At 41.6% G+C, this 22,719-nt stretch overlaps 1 protein-coding gene and 1 long non-coding RNA gene across 2 annotated transcripts; both read right to left on the bottom strand.

The window, feature by feature from the left end:
• Window positions 1–785: 785 nt before the first annotated feature.
• LOC117291876 lies at window positions 786–1,787 on the bottom strand. Its single transcript, XR_004519215.1, has 3 exons — window positions 1,613–1,787; window positions 1,037–1,119; window positions 786–856 (listed from the first exon to the last, which is right to left on the bottom strand). It is a non-coding gene; the product is annotated as an uncharacterized LOC117291876 (long non-coding RNA).
• Window positions 1,788–2,007: 220 nt separating this feature from the next.
• On the bottom strand, window positions 2,008–4,631 carry LOC117291364. Its single transcript, XM_033773013.1, has 3 exons — window positions 4,471–4,631; window positions 3,895–3,977; window positions 2,008–3,714 (listed from the first exon to the last, which is right to left on the bottom strand). Exon 3 carries the CDS (start codon window positions 3,604–3,606, stop codon window positions 2,008–2,010), a length of 1,599 nt encoding a protein of 532 aa, XP_033628904.1. The 5' UTR covers window positions 3,607–3,714; window positions 3,895–3,977; window positions 4,471–4,631.
• Between the last annotated feature and the right edge of the window lie 18,088 nt (window positions 4,632–22,719).

The raw sequence follows: 22,719 nt of genomic DNA, 5'->3' as shown, positions 1-22,719 counted from the left end.
ACACCAAGTAGGCCTACAGTTGCAAAATTCTATTCCAATAGCCATATGCCTCTACAGACTTTTAGAAATCTTGTGCCATACATATCCTTGACAATTATAATGGTTTTAACATCAAAATGTGATTTTTTTGGGGGGTAAGCTGTATATAATTATATAAATGTTATATACATTGTATTGTATATTTTTCTTTATGTTTGAAAATGTGACATTTTATCCGTAAATTACATATATAGTGCCACTTGTGAGCAAAAGAACAATGTGACTCTTGATTAAGGACATATTATCTATAACTCAGACTATAGTTCATGTAGCACCACTCCGGTAGTGCACAAGAATCATTTTATAGAAGGATTTCAGAGCCACGGCCCATGGCCTAAAACGCTTTTTGCCGAAAGCCTTTCTCAGATTCAGTTTTTGGGGCAGGAAATTACCCTTTTTTTTTAAATGTTTTATAATTTTAACAACTCTTCAGTGCTATTTACCAAGTAAGTTTGTTTACTGTTATGATTTCTTTTTTGTATTTGGCAGTGGACACTATTGGTAATTTTTCACAAAAAAATTCATCATTAAACCTCATTTGGTAGCGAGTAATTGGGAAAGGTAAAACATTGTGAGAAACGGCTCCCTCTGAAACGGCTCCCTCTGAAGTGACGTAGTTTTCGAGAAAGAAGTAATTTTCCACTAATTTGATTTCGAGACCTCAAGTTAAAATTTGAGGTCTCGAAAGCATCTGAAAGCACAAAACTTCGTGTGACAAGGATGTTCTTTTCTTCCATAGTGTGAAGGACTTGGGGAGCCGGGGCGCCCTCTACTCCAAACAGATAACCAATGTGTAGTGTACCACAAAACGGTAAAACTGAAAGTTTAATGCAGAAAGTACAACAACTATAAGTACAGAGCAATATATTTAAGTATAAACTGAATAAAGATTAATAGCACAATAACAACATCCGGAATAACAAATAACTAAAAAAGATCACCAAAAAACCACTTAATTAAAGAAATAACAATTTCCCAAGCATGAAATTACTCTTACAGAATTGTTCTCTCTTCGGGCTCAAGATGTCCTCAACAATATAAACCTCTGCTCAAAACACTACTCTTCTCGTCATCTTCAACCTAAAAATAAACAACAATGCATAAATTATTTAATGCACTCAATACACACAGCGAGTGAAAGCCCTCCAGTCATAAGCAGGCAAGGCCCAAATAAGGAAACAAGCTCATGAATATTCATAGCGTCCAAAATAAAAATGGCGAGTGGAAGTGTTTAGGCAAGCCCTGCTATAAACAAAAACTAAGTCTTAAACTCACACAACTAGCGTAGTTATACAACCATAAAAAGGCCCTAGAACTTCCTGAAGAGTAAACATCCCTAAGCAAGGGAGCCTGGACAAGCAAGTTCACTAAACTACCCAACAGCTTAACAATGGCCTTGACACAAAAATGATAAATCAAGGGAACAAAAGGAACGAAAACTACGTAAATGAGAGAAAAACTAGAAGGCGGAAAATGATACGGCGGGAAAACATGACTGAAAAATACATGCTAATTAGACAACATTTTACTGAAAATTAATCTACAATACCATTACAATAAAATCCAAGCTTACCACTAGATAGACTTCAAGGTAACTACAGGTCATAAACGGCCTTCAAGGTGAAAAAGAGGCACTTTCTACTGAGTGGTTTGACGAAAACCGAATTCTACAGAAAACTTATTGGCGAAGAGCACTAGCGCAACACGAGAGGGCGCTATACCAAAAGACGTAACTTTGGGGGCAGAGATGAACATAACACTCCCCCCGTGATGATGCCAACATCACACTGAATCAAGGTTACAACAACAGTCAATAACATTCAAAGGTAACCAGAAAACGGGTTAGTCACTATAAAGTGTCTACACCTTCCACACAGGGTACTTAAAGTTAAGTCCAGAACCTCATGGGATTCTTCTGAACAATTAACGATCCTTCTCGGCGACAGGTTCAAGGGCAACTCTGGGACGTTACTGTCTGGCAGCAAGGGTCTGGGGTTGCTCGTCACTCTCCCCAGTAGCGGATGCAGTCTGGCTTATTAAGAAAGATGTTAGTTCACGGCTCAGTACTGGTCTGTGCATAACATTAAGATGACCTTTTCCGCAGATATTGCAGTTCACTTTAGATTTGCAGTCCTTGATCTGGTGGTTGGGTTGAAGACATCGAAAGCACATATAGTTCTCCCTCAGAACGGTGATCTTCTCTTCTGGAGATATGTCCTTAAAGACACGACAATCTTTCAAGGCGTGTGGGGTGTTATGGATGGGGCAACAAGGTGTCTCGTCCACTGAAGGTGTGTCCATCACTCCAGTTTTTCTCACTGTGAAAGCCGATTTCTGTGGTGTGCGGTCGCCACTGCTTTTGACAACATCGGTGAACTGGAAGCTTGGATCCTTCTGTACTCGGGCGTGGCCCTGTACAAAAGCGACGAAAACCTCAAATGGCGGAAACATCACAGCGTGCCTTTCTTTGTACTGGGAGCCCTTTTGACGCCACTTCATTTGGAGCCATTCTGGGAGCTTCTGAACCAAAGGCTGTAACCCCCGTGAAGAATCCAAAACTAGTAAACCTGGGTACTGCTTGGATTCCTTGACGTATTGGACTTCTAGAAGGAGATACCCAAATTCCTCAAGTTTTGTGCTGGCCCTTGGTAAGATCTTTTGGAACAGCTCCACTCTCATCATCAAGTCATGTTCGATTGCTTCCGGTGAGCCATGCTTCTCATCTAGGTATGACCATACCCTTTGAAGTCCCAAATCAGGCTTGTTGACATGGATAGCATAAATCTTCTGGACAAGGGACTTGGTTTCCCCCTCGATAGAATCTAGGATGAGGTTCATCTCTTGGAAGGGTTTGAGATCAAGGTCCTTGGTAGCCTGCTTGAAGCTGCCTTTCCAAGCTCGGTATTCTCCTGCGTTGCAGCGAAACTTTCTCAAACTACTTTTCACTAACTCTTTTTGGACCAACATGTTGCTTATGGAATTCAGCTGCTCCTTCATAGCTTGATTGGGGAATTCCGTTGTCTGGTCAACTTTACCGGGTACTTGGGTCACCTTTGTATCTTCTTTGTTTGACTTTAACTCAACATCAGTTACTGCTTCTGCTGCAATTTGTGGTCTCTGTACATTTGACATGTCACACTTTGTTTCAGTTTTTTCCAATTCGTTTCCTCTTAGGAAATGTTTGGAGACATAATCATGGGTGCGAACGGCGGAGTCGGCTGTAGGCAGCTGCAAATTTTCTTGGGTGTAGAGGGAGTGTTCTTTCAAAGCAGCCGATTCCAGGAATTCTGCTTCCACTTCAGCCATAGCATATTCCTTCTCTGCACCCAGAATAAGTAAACTGCGTGCGACCTCTTCCTCTTGGCGCCTCAACTCAGCTTCTTGACGACGAAGATCCGCTTCTTTATGAGTAAAATCCATCTTGGTTTTCAAGGACAGAGCCTTTGCACGAGCCAGTATAGCTGCTGAGCTTGTGGTTGACTTGAAACTTCCAGCGGTTCTCGGTGATGAATCAGCGCGCTGGGACGTGGCACAAGTTACATCGTCGGAGTTGATTTCTTCAATCATCTTGAGCCAGTCTTGGAGAATTCTTTTTACTGTGAAGGACTTGGGGAGCCGGGGCGCCCTCTACTCCAAACAGATAACCAATGTGTAGTGTACCACAAAACGGTAAAACTGAAAGTTTAATGCAGAAAGTACAACAACTATAAGTACAGAGCAATATATTTAAGTATAAACTTAATAAAGATTAATAGCACAATAACAACATCCGGAATAACAAATAACTAAAAAAGATCACCAAAAAACCACTTAATTAAAGAAATAACAATTTCCCAAGCATGAAATTACTCTTACAGAATTGTTCTCTCTTCGGGCTCAAGATGTCCTCAACAATATAAACCTCTGCTCAAAACACTACTCTTCTCGTCATCTTCAACCTAAAAATAAACAACAATGCATAAATTATTTAATGCACTCAATACACACAGCGAGTGAAAGCCCTCCAGTCATAAGCAGGCAAGGCCCAAATAAGGAAACAAGCTCATGAATATTCATAGCGTCCAAAATAAAAATGGCGAGTGGAAGTGTTTAGGCAAGCCCTGCTATAAACAAAAACTAAGTCTTAAACTCACACAACTAGCGTAGTTATACAACCATAAAAAGGCCCTAGAACTTCCTGAAGAGTAAACATCCCTAAGCAAGGGAGCCTGGACAAGCAAGTTCACTAAACTACCCAACAGCTTAACAATGGCCTTGACACAAAAATGATAAATCAAGGGAACAAAAGGAACGAAAACTACGTAAATGAGAGAAAAACTAGAAGGCGGAAAATGATACGGCGGGAAAACATGACTGAAAAATACATGCTAATTAGACAACATTTTACTGAAAATTAATCTACAATACCATTACAATAAAATCCAAGCTTACCACTAGATAGACTTCAAGGTAACTACAGGTCATAAACGGCCTTCAAGGTGAAAAAGAGGCACTTTCTACTGAGTGGTTTGACGAAAACCGAATTCTACAGAAAACTTATTGGCGAAGAGCACTAGCGCAACACGAGAGGGCGCTATACCAAAAGACGTAACTTTGGGGGCAGAGATGAACATAACACATAGTTATCTCGCAACTCCGACGACCAATCAAGCTCAAGGTTTCACAAGTTTGTTATTTTATACATATGTTGAGATACACCAAGTGAGAAAACTGGTCTTTGACAATTACCAATAGTGCTACAGTAAAAAGTGAGAAGACTGGTCTTTGACAATTACCAATGGTGTACATTGTCTTTAAAGGCATGGGATATCTTTAGTAATTGTCAAAGCTTCTCACTTCTCTAAATATGCTTAAAATAACAAACCTGTGAAAACTTGAGCTCAATTAGTCGTTGAAGTTGCGAAAATGGACAGAAACCAACTGGTTTATAATTTAAACCTAGTTGAACACAGTTAAACCTAGTCCAAACCAGTTGGTTAATATTGAAAAAGGACGAGTTTGGTCACTATCCTGTTAATCCAGTTAAACCCAAGAATTTTGACCTGGGATAGGTGTACACACACACAAATTTGCGCGATGATGACACCCCCATTGCATCGTCGAAATTTCCAAGAATTTGGAGACCGCTAACTATGCATAGCGCCCTCTGTTGATTGATTGTTACAACCAGACTGCAGAGCGAGTGTCATCAGCAGGGTTTAAAAAAAAAAACATATAAAATAATCAAATTTTATTTCTGGGGCCAGCCGAAATTACTCGAGCTGATGAATAATATTCGGTACCGGTATGCAAATAGTTTATTTTTTACTGTAGCACTATTGGTAATTGTCAAAGACCAGTTTTCTCACTTGGTGTATCTCAATTAACAGAGGCTATGCACACGTTGCGAGATAATAATGGGGAAAAAATATCCTTGTGATCACACCATGGTCACACAAAGTTGTTTGCTTTCAATTCGAGACCTCAAAATCTAATCCTGAGGTCTCGAAATCAAATTCGTGGAAAATTACTTCTGTCTCGAAAACTATATTATATGTTATGTTAGAGGGAGTCTAACAATGTTTAATACATCAACAACTAGCTATCCATTACTCGTTACCAAGTGATGTCCACCATTTAATATATCAAATCCCTATTCAACATCACGGACGACTTTTGCACACCTGCACATTCCTGCACATTTCTTTACATTTTGTTTTTCTGGTATGCAAATTAGGAAAACTTGACCCCAAGCCAAAGTTTTGCTGTGTGAATGAGATATATACGTGACAGCAATAGTGAGAAGCTGGGCGGGGCTTATTTTCCACTTGAGATCGAAATTTGACATGCAGCCATAGAGCTATATCTCTATGCATAGCGTATCGGAAGAGATTCCCCGTTGTTATGCAATTATGCGGTTTGTCGAATTGCTCACTTTTTGGAGGCTTCCATTTTTCAGAAAAGTCCTCTACACAAGAGGATGCGCTACAGCTGTGCTCTAAACGCACGTGTTATACCATGGTTGTACCACCCTTCCAGGAGACATGTTCATACTTTTTGGAATTATTTATGCTGTTGCTCATAATTATTTGGGCGAAATTCTGTGTTAATTGGCAAACCGGCTTTGAGAGTGTTACACGAGGCCAGAGAGGGACAAAACTGACCAACTTCAATGTGAAACCGTACTCACGGCTGTGCGAATTCCACGGAGTTTGTATGAACTTTTAGCTAACAGCTGGACTAATTTGATGGACCTATGTTTTATGTAACCGCATGAGGTATTCGAGCCATCTGTTATTCTACTTATTGGAAGGAATTTATTGTTCTAAGTTGGGCGACAGCTGTGTTAAGCTTCGTCGTTGTGGAACTCTTGTCTGTGCGAATTCCACCGACTACCTGTCATGGCCTGATGAAAAGTGTAGCTAATGGAGCCATTCGAATACATGGCCAGGTACGGTAGGTGAGCACAGGGACGGACGACATGACCGGGGAGGCCGACACGTTCGAGCATGACGGGGTGTTTCAGCAACGACGAATAGTGTTTCTTCAAATCAAGCCGATTTTCTTCTTGGATCATGGCCCATGAAAGCTAGAAATGAACATGAACTTCAAATACTTAAGACATGATCTTTTGAAAAAATATGTGTGATATTTTGTCTCATGATGATCAGCAATGTCTGTCAAGAAAGAAGTTTTAAACTTCAATCGAGAAATCTTCAAGTTCATTATTTGTCTAATGAGCGATATGTCAATTGACAAGTGTTCAAGAAAGCAATGTTCAAGCAAGAAATCTTCAAATACACAGGTATTTTGTTTAGTAAGCGATTGTCAAGATACTCTATTGTTCAAGCTAGAAATCTTCATTGTGCTATTTTTGTTTCATTTTTTTTTTTTAGTCTTGCCCAATAGCTTTGCCCAAAAGTCTTGCCTGACCAGCTGAACTCTTAAAACCTTAGCATTAGAACCAAGGAAATGTAAATTTATAAATATATGAACCAAGGATATATATGTGAACTGAACTGAACTTCATTTTACTTGCTTATTTTTGTTTATTTATTTTTTGTTTCATTTTTTTAAGTGAGTGTTTAAAACATGTAGGAACTTTTGTCCCTGACCAGGATATGTGAACTGAACTTTTGTTTAAATGAATCTTAAAACCTCCTATGAACTTTAGTACCTTGTCAAGGAAAATGTACAACTTCTTTTTATATTTGTGTGAACTGAACTTCAAAAGTTGCAGGCCTAGTGAACTGGACTTCACTTTAAACCCTACCATTACCAAGAGTAGAACTAGATTTAATGTGTATCTAACTCTAGCTGTGGCTAAATACTTCAGAAGACCTCCCAGATGTAGCAAGTTCCAGGGGCCTTATGTGGGTTGTGGCTTGTCTCAATGGGACTGATATCCACAGTGCACAGTATCAATGTTAGTGTACATTGTACAATAGGGTTGTGAATTTAGAAGTCATTCACTCACTTGATGATGGTATCAGAAAACAAACATGGCTGACCAAATACTATCTGCATCTCCTCAGGATACAGCACTCATAGAAATTCAGAAAAAGCTCAAAGAAAGTCCCACACTCTGAACTCAATTATGATAATTATATGTAAGAACATAATGGGAGCTGCAGTGACCAAGCAGCCATCAATGTAGTGGGCACTTCCAAGGTTAAACATTGGTCGAGAATGCATAAAAAGGGAATGTGAACTGAACTTCTTTTTGTTTTAAATTTGGGGGGGGGGTAGATTTTATAAGCCTGTTATATTGTAGTGCCTGACCAGCTGAACTCTTAAAACCTTAGCATTAGAACTCTAGTGCCTAACCACGGAAATGTAAATTTAAATTATTTTTAAATTTTTATAACTTAACTTTTCAAATCTTGATATATGAACCAAGGATATGTGAACTGAACTGAACTTCATTTCATTTATTTATTTTTTACTTTTTTTTTTATTTCCTTTTTTTTTTTTTAATTCGTGCTTAAATTTGGCAATGATTTATGAACTTTTTTGCCTGACTAGGCCATGTGAACTGAACTTTTTCGTTTTTTTAACTGAACTTTTCAAGCCTGGTTAAAGGATTCGGGTACTTTTTCAAAATGTCCACGGATTTACATTAAACTTTCAGGGTTTGAAGATATATGATAGTGGAAAGCTTCCCTTCAAATATTACTAACTAAGGTTGTGTAGTTTTTGAGAAATGAGTAAAACAAGTCACACAACAGTTTTGGTCTCATGAGACCAAAACTATTTTAGCATGTAAAATCCCCTTAACCAGTTATAAATGATATAATACCAAAACCATAGACGAAAATTATTACTTTTTCTCATTTCTCAAAAAATACAGCACCTCAGTAAGTAAAATTTCAAGGGAAGCTTTCTACTATCATTATCTTCAAACTGTGTAAATTTAGTGTAAATCTGTTGACATTGTGTTTTTTGTTAGGAAAAAGTGCATAATATCCCTTTAAACTGAACATAACTTTAATTTATTTATTTTGTACTATTTTGGTTAATTTCCTTTTTTAAATGAGTCCTTAAATTGAGCCCTGAGTACCTGAGATATTGATAATAATTTTTGTTTTACTGACCTCTTCAAAGCTTGCTTTTTGGCATAGTTTGAACAAACATTGTCTGACCACTCGTCTGGTAGTCTTGTGCTTCACTCTGTTTTTTCTGCAGTAGCGTGCATGTCTTCCTAGCATCTTGTCCCAGAAGTGGCCCCTTATGTTGTGTGCCTGGGCCGGTTGTGCGCTTGACACTTGTCTTGCACCGACGCCTTTAGCGTGTCCGTTAACGAGACTGGTATAGCCAGGTTGAACTTCGAGTGGGTGATCTTGTTCTCCACCTCCTCCCTGATGTTGTCACTATTACTAATATCGCTGCAATCACTGTTGCCTCTAGCTGGATGGGGCCCCATCCAGTGGCTGTTGTAAAATGATATTTCCTGTGGTACCTTGATTTACCACACAAAATACCACAGGAATATTAAATACCACAGGAACTTATGTGGTAATGTCTATACAGGCTTGCAAGCAAGGTGTGGGTACAAGTCCTGGTCATGGCATTTCGTTGACCCAGAATCCAGGTGGGTACAAGCTGGGTCCTTTTCAATGATCAAATGTTTTGACCCGGATTCTGGGTCAAAATGACTTGACCTGGATTCCGGGTCAATGAAATGTAATGACCAGATTCTGGGTCAAAGTGTTTTGACCATGAATCCGGGTCAAGTAAAATGACCCGGATTCCGGGTCATTTCAAATGACCTGGAATCCGGGTCATTTGAATTGACCCGGAATCCGGGTCATTTGAATTGACCCGGAATCTGGGTCATTTTACTTGACCCGGGATCCGGGTCATTTCAAATGACCCGGGATCCGGGTCATTTCAAATGACCCGGATTCCGGGTCATTTTACTTGACCCGGATTCCGGGTCATTTTACTTGACCCGGAATCCGGGTCATTTCAAATGACCCGGAGTCCGGGTCATTTGAATTGACCTGGAATCCGGGTCAAAACATTTTGACCCGGAATCCGGGTCAAAAATTTGAACATACAAAAGGACCTGCCATGTACCCACCTGGACTCCGGGTCAACGAAATGTCATGACCAGGACTTGTACCCACACATATTATTATTACATGGAACCTTTTGAGCATCAGGTGCAAATCTGTCAAAGAGTGATGAGCAGGCGAGTGTGAAGCCTTTACGGCATTCTAGATGCTCTGTGGTACAATCTTAGGCCATTTGGAGACCCAATGCCAAAGAATCAGAACAATAAGCCTTCAAAACTTGAGCAGTAGAATTTAGGCCCAGTTTTGGATTTTAGAAATACTTGAACTTTCATTATTAACAAAATAAAAAAGATGGGTATAAAAATGTGTAGTGGATTGTTGCAATGTTTGTACGCAAGGTTTGCGGAAAAGAAAACAATGAACTTAGAAATGTTTCAATTGAATGTGGTGTCAAATGGAACCGAGTTAAAACAGCCTTGCGTGCGGAGTTACCTGGGTAAAACTATACCAATATCACTCGAACTAGCCACAGAGGCCACAGAACGGCAATGACAGACAGAGACAGCGTGTTACCGTAAAGTAAACATACAGTAACTACAAGAAAACTAAAAAGTATGGAGATAACGCGAACTTACATGCTCTTATACGACACACGGGTTAACAAAACTGGGGAACATTGTGGTCCCCCCTCCCCCATGATTGATGGCAATTTAACGGGACACAGCGTTTTGGGCACAGGGTTTGGCCTTTTTACATATAGTGCAAAACCTGACTTTCATGATAAAGGGGGTCAAAAGACAGGGGGAACATTTGGTATTGTATCCCCCACCCTTCGAAAATGGGGTGGGGGTACACGTCCCTTCTACTCTTTCAAGGGGGAGGTGCAAATCTGTCAACGATGGAGTATGCGTGTGAGAAGCATTTACGGCGCTGGGTGCAGGCCAGATTAAGGGCCCAGGAAATTTTGCATTTTAGCTGCTCTGTGATGCAATCTAGGGCCAATTTTGAGGGGGGACATTTGATTATAGTGTCCCCTACCCTTTAAAAAGTTGTGTCATCCTTTGTCCCTAGGATTAATGCACATGGTGGGCACACAGGGTTTGGTCTTACATTAGTAAAAACTTGGGCTTCATGATGAAGGTGGTCAAAAAGATGGGGGGTGGGGACATTTGATATTGTGTCCCCCACCCTCCAAAAGATGACAGGGACAATGTCCCCCTGTGTCCCACGGGAATCCGGGTTATTTCAATTGACCCGGAATCCGGGTCAGAACATTTGAACATTCAAAAGGACCCGCCATGTACCCACCTGGATTCCGGGTCAACGAAATGTCATGACCAGGACTTGTACCCACACCTTGCTAACCAGGAACACCAGAGCTTGAGTTCAGTGCACTTGACCACTCGGCCACGATCGCCTCAAAAGTGACACCTGCGTCCATTAGTTGTCTTATTAATTGTGTAATTAATGATTTGATTGGAGCTGTGGTAGCAAAATAATTTTTTAGGAAAGAAAAGAGTGGGGATGAGGTCTTAAACTTCATTTTGAATCATGCAGGGTCGTACTGGCTGTGTGATAAACTCGACACGTTCTTTTATAGCAAGGCACCGACCGTTTAAAAAGACACCATTTTGATGTCTCTGATCGGCAGAGAGTCGGTTTAAGTCCTATAGTGTTATCGATCTTGAGAGTTTGAATTTTTTTACTTTTTTGTATCACAGTCAACATTTACATAATGCCCAGGTTAAATATTGACCTTCAAATACATGTATGTTCGTTTTTCTTAGCATAAATATTTACAAACAAAGTTTGTTCAAGAGTTCCTTGACTACTTGACTTTTGTTTCCTTTCTTTCTGCAGACTTCGGCCAACAATCAAAAAAACTATCAGAGTATTCATCAGAACCTGTTCAAGCTGGTTTGGAAAGATCTGGCTGTATGAGGTAAGTATTAAGTAGGATTTGAAACTTTGCACAGTAGAAGTTTATCTACTATATATAGCAAGAGGAGAGAATGCTCCTGCCTTCTGTAAAGTGTCATAGTTGTGAGTTGTACAAAATGTGAGTTATAATTTAATAGATTTCGTTCTTTTTTTTCGGGGCTGTGTGTGTGCGTGTGTGTGTGTTGGGTACACGTGAAATCAACTTGATGGAACTGTCTACTGTACATGTATGTGCGTGCGTAAGCAAGCGTGTCATCCATGACATGCAGTTAGCTTGTTAAAAGAAATGGCGAACTTTTTTTGGTGGCCAGGAGATCAATTTGTCTTTAAAGATGGGGGGACATAACATTTACGGCTAGGGGTCCAGGGCCCGCATTATGCCCTAGGAAACTTTTTAGGCCGTAGATGCTCTGGTGTAATCTAGGGGGTCTGAGGGGTGGTGTGCCCCCCTCTCAGATGTTTGAATTTAATGCCTATTTCGAGCTTTGATGCACCTATTTTTGCTCTCATGGTTAAGGTACCTAAATTAATTGTGTAGTTTACTATTTGATTGGAGGTGTGTTAGTATTCTGATTTTTGTAGGAAAGTAAACAAGGAAAATCAAAAAATAACTTACACAATTAATAAGACAACCAATGGACGTAAATGTCAGTTTTGATGTGATCGTGGCTGAGTGGTCAAGTGCACCAAGCTCTGGTGTTTCTGGTTAGCAAGGTGTGGGTTCAAGTCCTGGTCATGACATTTCGTTGACCCAGAATCTAGGTGGGTACACGCTGGGCCCTTTTGACTGTTCAAATGTTTTGACCCGGATTCCAGGTCATTTTACTTGACCCGGATTCCGGGTCAAAAATGTTTTGACTGAACATAGCGGAAGACTGAAACCGCCACACCGGGTCAATTGCAATGACCCGGATTCCGGGTAATTTGAATTGACCCGGAATCCAGGTCATTTGCATTGACCCGGAATCCGGGTCATTTCAATTGACCCGGTGTGGCGGTTTCAGTCTTCCGCCGTGTTCAGTTTTCCGGGTAACATAGTTGGACATATCAGCACGTTGTTCGAACGGTTTTAGCTTTTCGGCGTGTTCAGTTTTCCAGGTGACCTGTCAGATACCGCCGCAAGTACCCTGGCGAGTACTGTAGTTCTTTCAGTGACCCCAAATTGTTTATATTACGATTCTTTTATGTGCAGTCACATAATCTCTTGCCCCATCTTTACATGTATTCATGGGTACAACTTTAGGCAGGTCACACTCTGCTTGCATAAAAACAACTCATACGATCCACGCGTTTGCCGCTAGTTTTACTTGACTCGTAGACGCCGCCATGACAGCTACCGGCGGCACTAAAAATTGACTACTTTCGCTTGCTGTGCGCAGGCATCGCATGACATAATGCTACCGTATTTGGTCATTTGGAAAACTGAACACAGGGAAAAGTTGAAACCGCCACACCGGAATCCGGGTCATTTAAAATGACCAGGAATCCGGGTCATTTGAATTGACCCGGAATCCGGGTCATTTGAATTGACCCGGAATCCGGGTCATTTGCATTGACCCGGAATCCGGGTCATTTGAATTGACCCGGAATCCGGGTCATTTCAATTGACCCGGAATCCGGGTCATATGCATTGACCCGGAATCCGGGTCATTTGCATTGACCCGGAATCCGGGTCATTTGAATTGACCCGGAATCCGGGTCATTTGAATTGACCCGGAATCCGAGTCATTTGAATTGACCCGGAATCCGGGTCATATGCATTGACCCGGAATCCGGGTCATTTGCATTGACCCGGAATCCGGGTCATTTGAATTGACCCGGAATCCGGGTCATTTGAATTGACCCGGAATCCGGGTCATTTGCATTGACCCGGAATCCGGGTCATTTGAATTGACCCGGAATCCGGGTCATTTGAATTGACCCGGAATCCGGGTCATTTGAATTGACCCGGAATCCGGGTCATATGCATTGACCCGGAATCCGGGTCATTTGAATTGACCCGGAATCCGGGTCATTTGCATTGACCCGGAATCCGGGTCATTTGAATTGACCCGGATACCGGGTCATTTGAAATGACCCGGAATCCGGGTCATTTGAATTGACCCGGAATCCGGGTCATATGCATTGACCCGGAATCCGGGTCATTTGCATTGACCCGGAATCCGGGTCATTTAAATTGACCCGGAATCCGGGTCATTTGAATTGACCCAGAATCCGGGTCATTTGAATTGACCCGGAATCCGGGTCATTTGAATTGACCCGGAATCCGGGTCATATGCATTGACCCGGAATCCGGGTCATTTCAATTGACCCGCCATGTACCCACCTGGATTCCGGGTCAACGAAATGTCATGACCAGGACTTGTACCCACACCTTGCTAACCAGGAACACCAGAGCTTGAGTCCAGTGCACTTGACCACTCGGCCACGATCGCCTCAAAAGTGACACCTAGCTGCGTCCATTAGTTGTCTTATTAATTGTGTAATTAATGATTTGATTGGAGCTGTGGTAGCAAAATAATTTTTTAGGAAAAAAAAGAGTGGGGAAGAGGTCTTAAACTTCATTTTGAATCATGCAGGGTCGTACTGGCTGTGTGATAAACTCGACACGTTCTTTTATAGCAAGGCACCGACCGTTTAAAAAGACACGATATTGATGTCTCTGATCGGCAGAGAGTCGGTTTGAGTCCTAGTGTTATCGATCTTGAGAGTTTGATATTTTTACTTTTTTGTATCACAGTCAACATTTACTAATGCCCAGGTTAAATATTGACCTTCAAATACATGTATGTTCATTTTTCTTAGCATAAATATTTACAAACAAAGTTTGTTCAAGAGTTCCTTGACTACTTGACTTTTGTTTCCTTTCTTTCTGCAGACTTCGGCCAACAATCAAAAAAACTATCAGAGTATTTATCAGAACCTGTTCAAGCTGGTATGGAAAGATCTGGCTGTATGAGGTAGGTATTAAGTAGGATTTGAAACTTTGCACAGTAGAAGTTTATCCACTATATTGAATTGACCCGGAATCCGGGTCATTGGAATTGACCCGGAATCCGGGTCATATGCATTGACCCGGAATCCGGGTCTTTTGAATTGACCCGGAATCCGGGTCATTTCAATTGACCCGGAATCCGGGTCTTATGCATTGACCCGGAATCCGGGTCATTTCAATTGACCCGGAATCCGGGTCATTCCAATTGACCCGGAATCCGGGTCATATGCATTGACCCGGAATCCGGGTCATTTGAATTGACCCGGAATCCGGGTCATTTGAATTGACCCGGAATCCGGCTCATATGCATTGACCCGGAATCCGGGTCATTTCAATTGACCCGCCATGTACCCACATGGATTCCGGGTCAACGAAATGTCATGACCAGGACTTGTACCCACAGGAACACCAGAGCTTGAGTCCAGTGCACTTGACCACTCGGCCACGATCGCCTCAAAAGTGACACCTGCGTCCATTAGTTGTCTTATTAATTGTGTAATTAATGATTTGATTGGAGCTGTGGTAGCAAATTTATTTTTTAGGAAAATAAAAGAGTGGGGAAGAGGTCTTAAACTTCATTTTGAAACATGCAGGGTCGTACTGGCTGTGTGATAAACTCGACACTTTCTTTTATAGCAAGGCACCGACTGTGTAAAAAGACACCATGTTAATGTCTCTGATCGGCAGAGAGTCGGTTTGAGTCCTAGTGTTATCGATCTTGAGAGTTTGATGTTTTTACTTTTTTGGTATCACAGTCAACATTTACTAATGCCCAGGTTAAATATTGACCTTCAATTACATGTATGTTCGTTTTTCTTAGCAAAAATATTTACAAACAAAGTTTGTTCAAGAGTTCCTTGACCCACCTGGATTCCGGGTCAACGAAATGTCATGACCAGGACTTGTACCCACACCTTGCTAACCAGGAACACCAGAGCTTGAGTCCAGTGCACTTTACCACTCGGCCACGATCGCCTCAAAAGTGACACCTAGCTGCGTCCATTAGTTGTCTTATTAATTGGTAGCAAAATAATTTTTTAGGAAAGAAAAGAGTGGGGAAGAGGTCTTAAATTTCATTTTGAATCATGCAGGGTCGTACTGGCTGTGTGATAAACCCGACACGTTCTTTTATAGCAAGGCACCGACCGTTTAAAAAGACACGATTTTGATGTCTCTGATCGGCAGAGAGTCGGTTTGAGTCCTAGTGTTATCGATCTTGAGAGTTTGATATTTTTACTTTTTTGTATCACAGTCAACATTTACTAATGCCCAGGTTAAATATTGACCTTCAAATACATGTATGTTCGTTTTTCTTAGCATAAATATTTACAAACAAAGTTTGTTCAAGAGTTCCTTGACTACTTGACTTTTGTTTCCTTTCTTTCTGCAGACTTCGGCCAACAATCAAAAAAACTATCAGAGTATTCATCAGAACCTGTTCAAGCTGGTATGGAAAGATCTGGCTGTATGAGGTAGGTATTAAGTAGGATTTGAAACTTTGCACAGTAGAAGTTTATCCACTATATTGAATTGACCCGGAATCCGGGTCATATGCATTGACCCAGAATCCGGGTCATTCGAATTGACCCGGAATCCGGGTCATTTCAAATGACCCGGAATCCGGGTCATATGCATTGACCCGGAATCCGGGTCATTTCAATTGACCCGGAATCCGGGTCATTTGAATTGACCCGGAATCCGGGTCATATGCATTGACCCGGAATCCGGGTCATTTCAATTGACCCGCCATGTACCCACGTGGATTCCGGGTCAACGAAATGTCATGACCAGGACTTGTACCCACAGGAACACCAGAGCTTGAGTCCAGTGCACTTGACCACTCGGCCACGATCGCCTCAAAAGTGACACCTGCGTCCATTAGTTGTCTTATTAATTGTGTAATTAATGATTTGATTGGAGCTGTGGTAGCAAATTTATTTTTTAGGAAAATAAAAGAGTGGGGAAGAGGTCTTAAACTTCATTTTGAAACATGCAGGGTCGTACTGGCTGTGTGATAAACTCGACACAGTCTTTAATAGCAAGGCACCGACCGTGTAAAAAGACACCATGTTGATGTCTCTGATCGGCAGAGAGTCGGTTTGAGTCCTAGTGTTATCGATCTTGAGAGTTTGATGTTTTTACTTTTTTGGTATCACAGTCAACATTTACTAATGCCCAGGTTAAATATTGACCTTCAATTACATGTATGTTCGTTTTTCTTAGCAAAGATATTTACAAACAAAGTTTGTTCAAGAGTTCCTTGACTACTTTTGTTTCCTTTCTTTCTGCAGACTTCGGCCAACAATTAAAAAAACTATCAGAGTATTCATCACAACCTGTTCAAGCTGGTATGGAAAGATCTGGCTGTATGAGGTAGGTGTAGAACTGTTATCCGAGACCTTTAAGTTGTCCAACTTATTTATAGTGATACATACATCACACCAAGCAAAACACTGTCGCACACCAGAGTAGTATACTGTACTTCTATTCTGTTTTATTCTGTTCTCTCGTGGGGTATGGTTGCCTGGTTTATGACAACAAGTCAGGCTGTATGTATTGCAAGCTGTATCAAATATTAATAGCAGTCCCTCCCTTTGAGCAACCCTCCCTGGCTGCAGTTGGACTTTAGGCTGCATAGGAACAATATAAAAAGGGAACATGAACATTAACAAGTAGTGAAACAATCAACTTTAACGAACGGGCTATCGATATTAACCAAGGGTCGATGAGTTTACCTGATGAACACAATATCCCCAGAAAATAACCCTCAAACTCCCAATTTTATGCCACATAAAATACACTTTGCATGCACAACATGAGAGAAGTATGTTTGCTTTACTCACCCAATAATGATTGATTTTGAACCCTAAAAACATGCAGTTCTGTGCAGCCTTTAGATTATCGTCTACATCAAAACGTTTGTCATGTGCTTGTAAACAAGGGCTCCGAAAGCGCAGTATTGGGCTTTTATCGCGCATGCGAAGCACGCCCTCTGCCGCCTGAGACACAAAGTCGCAACAGTAGGTAGTAAGTAGAAGTATATCTACTATATATAGCAAGAGGAGAGAATGCTCCTGCCTTCTGTAAAGTGTCATAGTTGTGAGTTGTACAAAATGTAAGTTATGATTTAATAGATTTCGTTCTTTTTTTTCGGGGCTGTGTGTGTGTGTTGGTCAACGTGAAATCAACTTGATGGAACTGCCTACTGTACATGTATATGCGTGCGTAAGCAAGCGTGCATATACTGAACCTACGTATAAGCAGCATGAATATTCACGTATTTTATGATTGCAGTGAATATACAGAACGGCCGAACATTTCCCATGTCATTCATGTTAAAAAAGCTTGTTAAAAAAAATGGCGAACGTGTTCTGTTGACCAAGGGCGTTTTTTTTAGTGCAAGGACGGTTTTGCAAGGGGGCGGACACAACTGCATAATATGCAAATGTTTCCAGGCAAAGACAATTGCAGATGCAGCAGCGTCCAGGCGGACAAGATTGCATATGTAAAACCGTCGAGTGGACATTATTACATGCAATATTGTCCTCTGGATAGTATTGCATAGAGGACATAATTGCATGCGACACCGGCATCCTAGATTTTTGGGATTTTTTTACCAAAATTACAAACTCTTAAAAACCCTCAATAAATCTCCAACTTTTGCTTATATTTATTTTGGTCATTTCAACTTGGTTTCTGCAGTGTGTGGGGGGAAGAGGGGTTGTCTGGTGGGCTTTTTGCAGCAAAACTTTTTCTGGTGGCCAGGAGATCAATTCGTCTGGAAAGAAGGGGGGGACATAATATTTACGGCTAGGGATCCAGGGCCCACATTATGTCCCAGGAAAATGTGTATGCCGTAGATGCTCTGGTGTTATCTAGGGAGTCTGAGTGGTGGTGTTTCCCCCTCTCAGATGTTTGAATTTAATGCCTATTTCGAGCCTTGATGCACCTATTTTTGCTCTTATGGTTAATGTACCTTAAAAAAAACTAAACTGTAGCTTCGTAATATCCATATTGTTTCTGCATTATAAGGCCGTGACCGAATTGGCGACTTCGGCTACAGCTACGGCTAGGGCGCGCGCGTCTGCTATTCTTCAACACTGACAGACGCGCTGATCTAGCCGTAGCTGTAGCCGAAGTCGCCAATTCGGACACGGCCTTATGCTCAGACGGCATTTTATCTCCATCATCACCACAGCTTCATCAAGGGTGGATCAAGACAATAAGTTTTAGGGGAGGGTGGGGGGATGGTTGGTGGGTGTGGCACATCTACTAAAGATGAAGCCTGCTCTTCAGGGGGATGCGAAGCCTTTAATGGCATGTGGTCTGGGCCCGCCCTAGGCCTAAGGGTCCGGGCCCAAAGTGATTTGTGATTTTATGAGGCTGATTTGTGTAGCTCCTTTAAACTTCATTTTGAAACAAGCAACATTTAATATGTTCATTTTTCTTAGCATAAATATTTACAAACAAAGTTTGTTCAAGACGTTCCTTGATTTTTTTACTGGAGTTTTGTTTCCTTTTTTTCTGCAGACTTCGGCTAACAATAAAAAAAAATATCAGGGTATTCATCAGATATGCTAACAATTATTTTGAGTAATTACCAATAGTGTCCAGTGCCTTTAGTAGGAGTTTACAAGTTGCTGCGGCAAACTTGGCACCATTGCCAATAACCTTCTCTTAACGATATGTGTACTGGGTTCTTTTACATGCATTACTACACAACACACAGGACCAACGACTTGAAGTCCAATCCGAAGGAAGAATCAATACTGGTTAAGTGTCTTACTTAAAGATACAAATGTCATGATAAGGACATGACCCCACACCCGGCTGACCAGAAACACCAGAGCTTGAGTCCGTCGCACTTGAACGCTCGACCACGATCACTGCAATAGTGACACCTGTGCCCATTAGTTGTCTTATTAATTGTGTAGTTTACTATTTGATTGGAGGTGTGTTAGCATTCTGATTTTTGTAGGAAAGTAAAAGAGGAAAATCAAAAAATAACTTACACAATTAATAAGACAACTGATGTGACCATGGTGTCACTTTTGAGGTGATCGTGGCCGAGTGGTCAAGTGCACTGGACTCAAGCTCTGGTGTTTCTGGTTAGCAAGGTGTGGGTTCAAGTCCTGGTCATAACATTTCGTTGACCCAGAATCTAGGTGGGTACATGCTGGGCCCTTTCGACTGTTCAAATGTTTTGACCCGGATTCCAGGTCATTTTACTTGACCCGGATTCCGGGTCACAATGTTTTGACTGAACATAGCGGAAGACTGAAACCGCCACACCGGGTCAATTGAAATGACCCGGATTCCGGGTAATTTGAATTGACCCGAAATCCAGGTCATTTGCATTGACCCGGAATCCGGGTCATTTCAATTGACCCGGTGTGGCGGTTTCAGTCTTCCGCCGTGTTCAGTTTTCCGGGTAACATAGTCGGACATATCAGCATGTTGTTCGATCGGTTTTAGCTTTCCAGCGTGTTCAGTTTTCTGGGTGACCTGTCAGATACCGCCGCAAGTACCCTGGCGAGTACTGTAGTTCTTTCAGTGACCCCAAATTGTTTATATTACGATTCTTTTATGTGCAGTCACATAATCTCTTGCCCCATCTTTACATGTATTCATGGGTACAACTTTAGGCAGGTCACACTCTGCTTGCATAAAAACCACTCATACGATCCACGCGTTTGCCGCTAGTTTTACTTGACTCGTAGACGCCGCCATGACAGCTACCGGCGGCACTAAAAATTGACTACTTTCGCTTGCTGTGCGCAGGCATCGCATGACATAATGCTACCGTATTTGGTCATTTGGAAAACTGAACACAGGGAAAAGTTGACACCGCCACACCGGAATCCGGGTCATTTAAAATGACCCGGAATCCGGGTCATTTGAATTGACCCGGAATCCGGGTCATTTGAATTGACCCGGAATCCGGGTCATTTGAATTGACCCGGAATCCGGGTCATTTGATTTGACCCGGAATCCGGGTCATTTGATTTGACCCGGAATCCGGGTCATTTGAATTGACCCGGAATCCGGGTCATTTGAAATGACCTGGAATCCGGGTCATTTGAATTGACCCGGAATCCGGGTCATTTGCATTGACCCGGAATCCGGGTCATTTGAATTGACCCGGAATCCGGGTCATTTGAATTGACCCGGAATCCGGGTCATATGCATTGACCCGGAATCCGGGTCATTTCAATTGACCCGCCATGTACCCACCTGGATTCCGGGACAACGAAATGTCATGACCAGGACTTGTACCCACACCTCGCTAACCAGGAACACCAGAGCTTGAGTCCAGTGCACTTGACCACTCGGCCACGATCGCCTCAAAAGTGACACCTAGCTGCGTCCATTAGTTGTCTTATTAATTGTGTAATTAATGATTTGATTGGAGCTGTGGTAGCAAATTTATTTTTTAGGAAAATAAAAGAGTGGGGAAGAGGTCTTCAACTTCATTTTGAATCATGCAGGGTCGTACTGGCTGTGTGATAAACTCGACACGTTCTTTTATAGCAAGGCACCGACCGTTTAAAAAGACACGATTTTGATGTCTCTGATCGGCAGAGAGTCGGTTTGAGTCCTAGTGTTATCGATCTTGAGAGTTTGATATTTTTACTTTTTTGTATCACAGTCAACATTTACTAATGCCCAGGTTAAATATTGACCTTCAAATACATGTATGTTCGTTTTTCTTAGCATAAATATTTACAAACAAAGTTTGTTCAAGAGTTCCTTGACTACTTGACTTTTGTTTCCTTTCTTTCTGCAGACTTCGGCCAACAATAAAAAAAACTATCAGAGTATTCATCAGAACCTGTTCAAGCTTGTATGGAAAGATCTGGCTGTATGAGGTAGGTATTAAGTAGGATTTGAAACTTTGCACAGTAGAAGTTTATCCACTATATTGAATTGACCCGGAATCCGGGTCATTGGAATTGACCCGGAATCCGGGTCATTTGCATTGACCCGGAATCCGGGTCATTTGAATTGACCCGGAATCCGGGTCATTTGAATTGACCCGGAATCCGGGTCATTTGAATTGACCCGGAATCCGGGTCATTTGAATTGACCCGGAATCCGGGTCATATGCATTGACCCGGAATCCGGGTCATTTCAATTGACCCGGAATCCGGGTCATTTGAATTGACCCGGAATCCGGGTCATATGCATTGACCCGGAATCCGGGCCGTTTGAATTGACCCGGAATCCGGGTCATTTGAATTGACCCGCCATGTACCCACGTGGATTCCGGGTCAACGAAATGTCATGACCAGGACTTGTACCCACAGGAACACCAGAGCTTGAGTCCAGTGCACTTGACCACTCGGCCACGATCGCCTCAAAAGTGACACCTGCGTCCATTAGTTGTCTTATTAATTGTGTAATTAATGATTTGATTGGAGCTGTGGTAGCAAATTTATTTTTTAGGAAAATAAAAGAGTGGGGAAGAGGTCTTAAACTTCATTTTGAAACATGCAGGGTCGTACTGGCTGTGTGATAAACTCGACACGTTCTTTTATAGCAAGGCACCGACCGTGTAAAAAGACACCATGTTGATGTCTCTGATCGGCAGAGAGTCGGTTTGAGTCCTAGTGTTATCAATCTTGAGAGTTTGATGTTTTTACTTTTTTGTCAACATTTACTAATGCCCAGGTTAAATATTGACCTTCAATTACATGTATGTTCGTTTTTCTTAGCAAAAATATTTACAAACAAAGTTTGTTCAAGAGTTCCTGGACTACTTTTGTTTCCTTTCTTTCTGCAGACTTCGGCCAACAATTAAAAAAACTATCAGAGTATTCATCACAACCTGTTCAAGCTGGTATGGAAAGATCTGGCTGTATGAGGTAGGTGTAGAACTGTTATCCGAGACCTTTAAGTTGTCCAACTTATTTATAGTGATACATACATCACACCAAGCAAAACACTGTCGCACACCAGAGTAGTATACTGTACTTCTATTCTGTTTTATTCTGTTCTCTCGTGGGGTATGGTTGCCTGGTTTATGACAACAAGTCAGGCTGTATGTATTGCAAGCTGTATCAAATATTAATAGCAGTCCCTCCCTTTGAGCAACCCTCCCTGGCTGCAGTTGGACTTTAGGCTGCATAGGAACAATATAAAAAGGGAACATGAACATTAACAAGTAGTGAAACAATCAACTTTAACGAACGGGCTATCGATATTAACCAAGGGTCGATGAGTTTACCTGATGAACACAATATCCCC

The sequence above is a fragment of the Asterias rubens genome, chromosome 6 (assembly GCF_902459465.1).
Source record: "Asterias rubens chromosome 6, eAstRub1.3, whole genome shotgun sequence".
Classification (NCBI taxonomy): Eukaryota; Metazoa; Echinodermata; class Asteroidea; order Forcipulatida; family Asteriidae; genus Asterias; species Asterias rubens.
The sequence above is the reverse complement of the archived record's forward strand: the minus strand, read 5'-3'. Positions and strand labels throughout refer to the sequence as shown.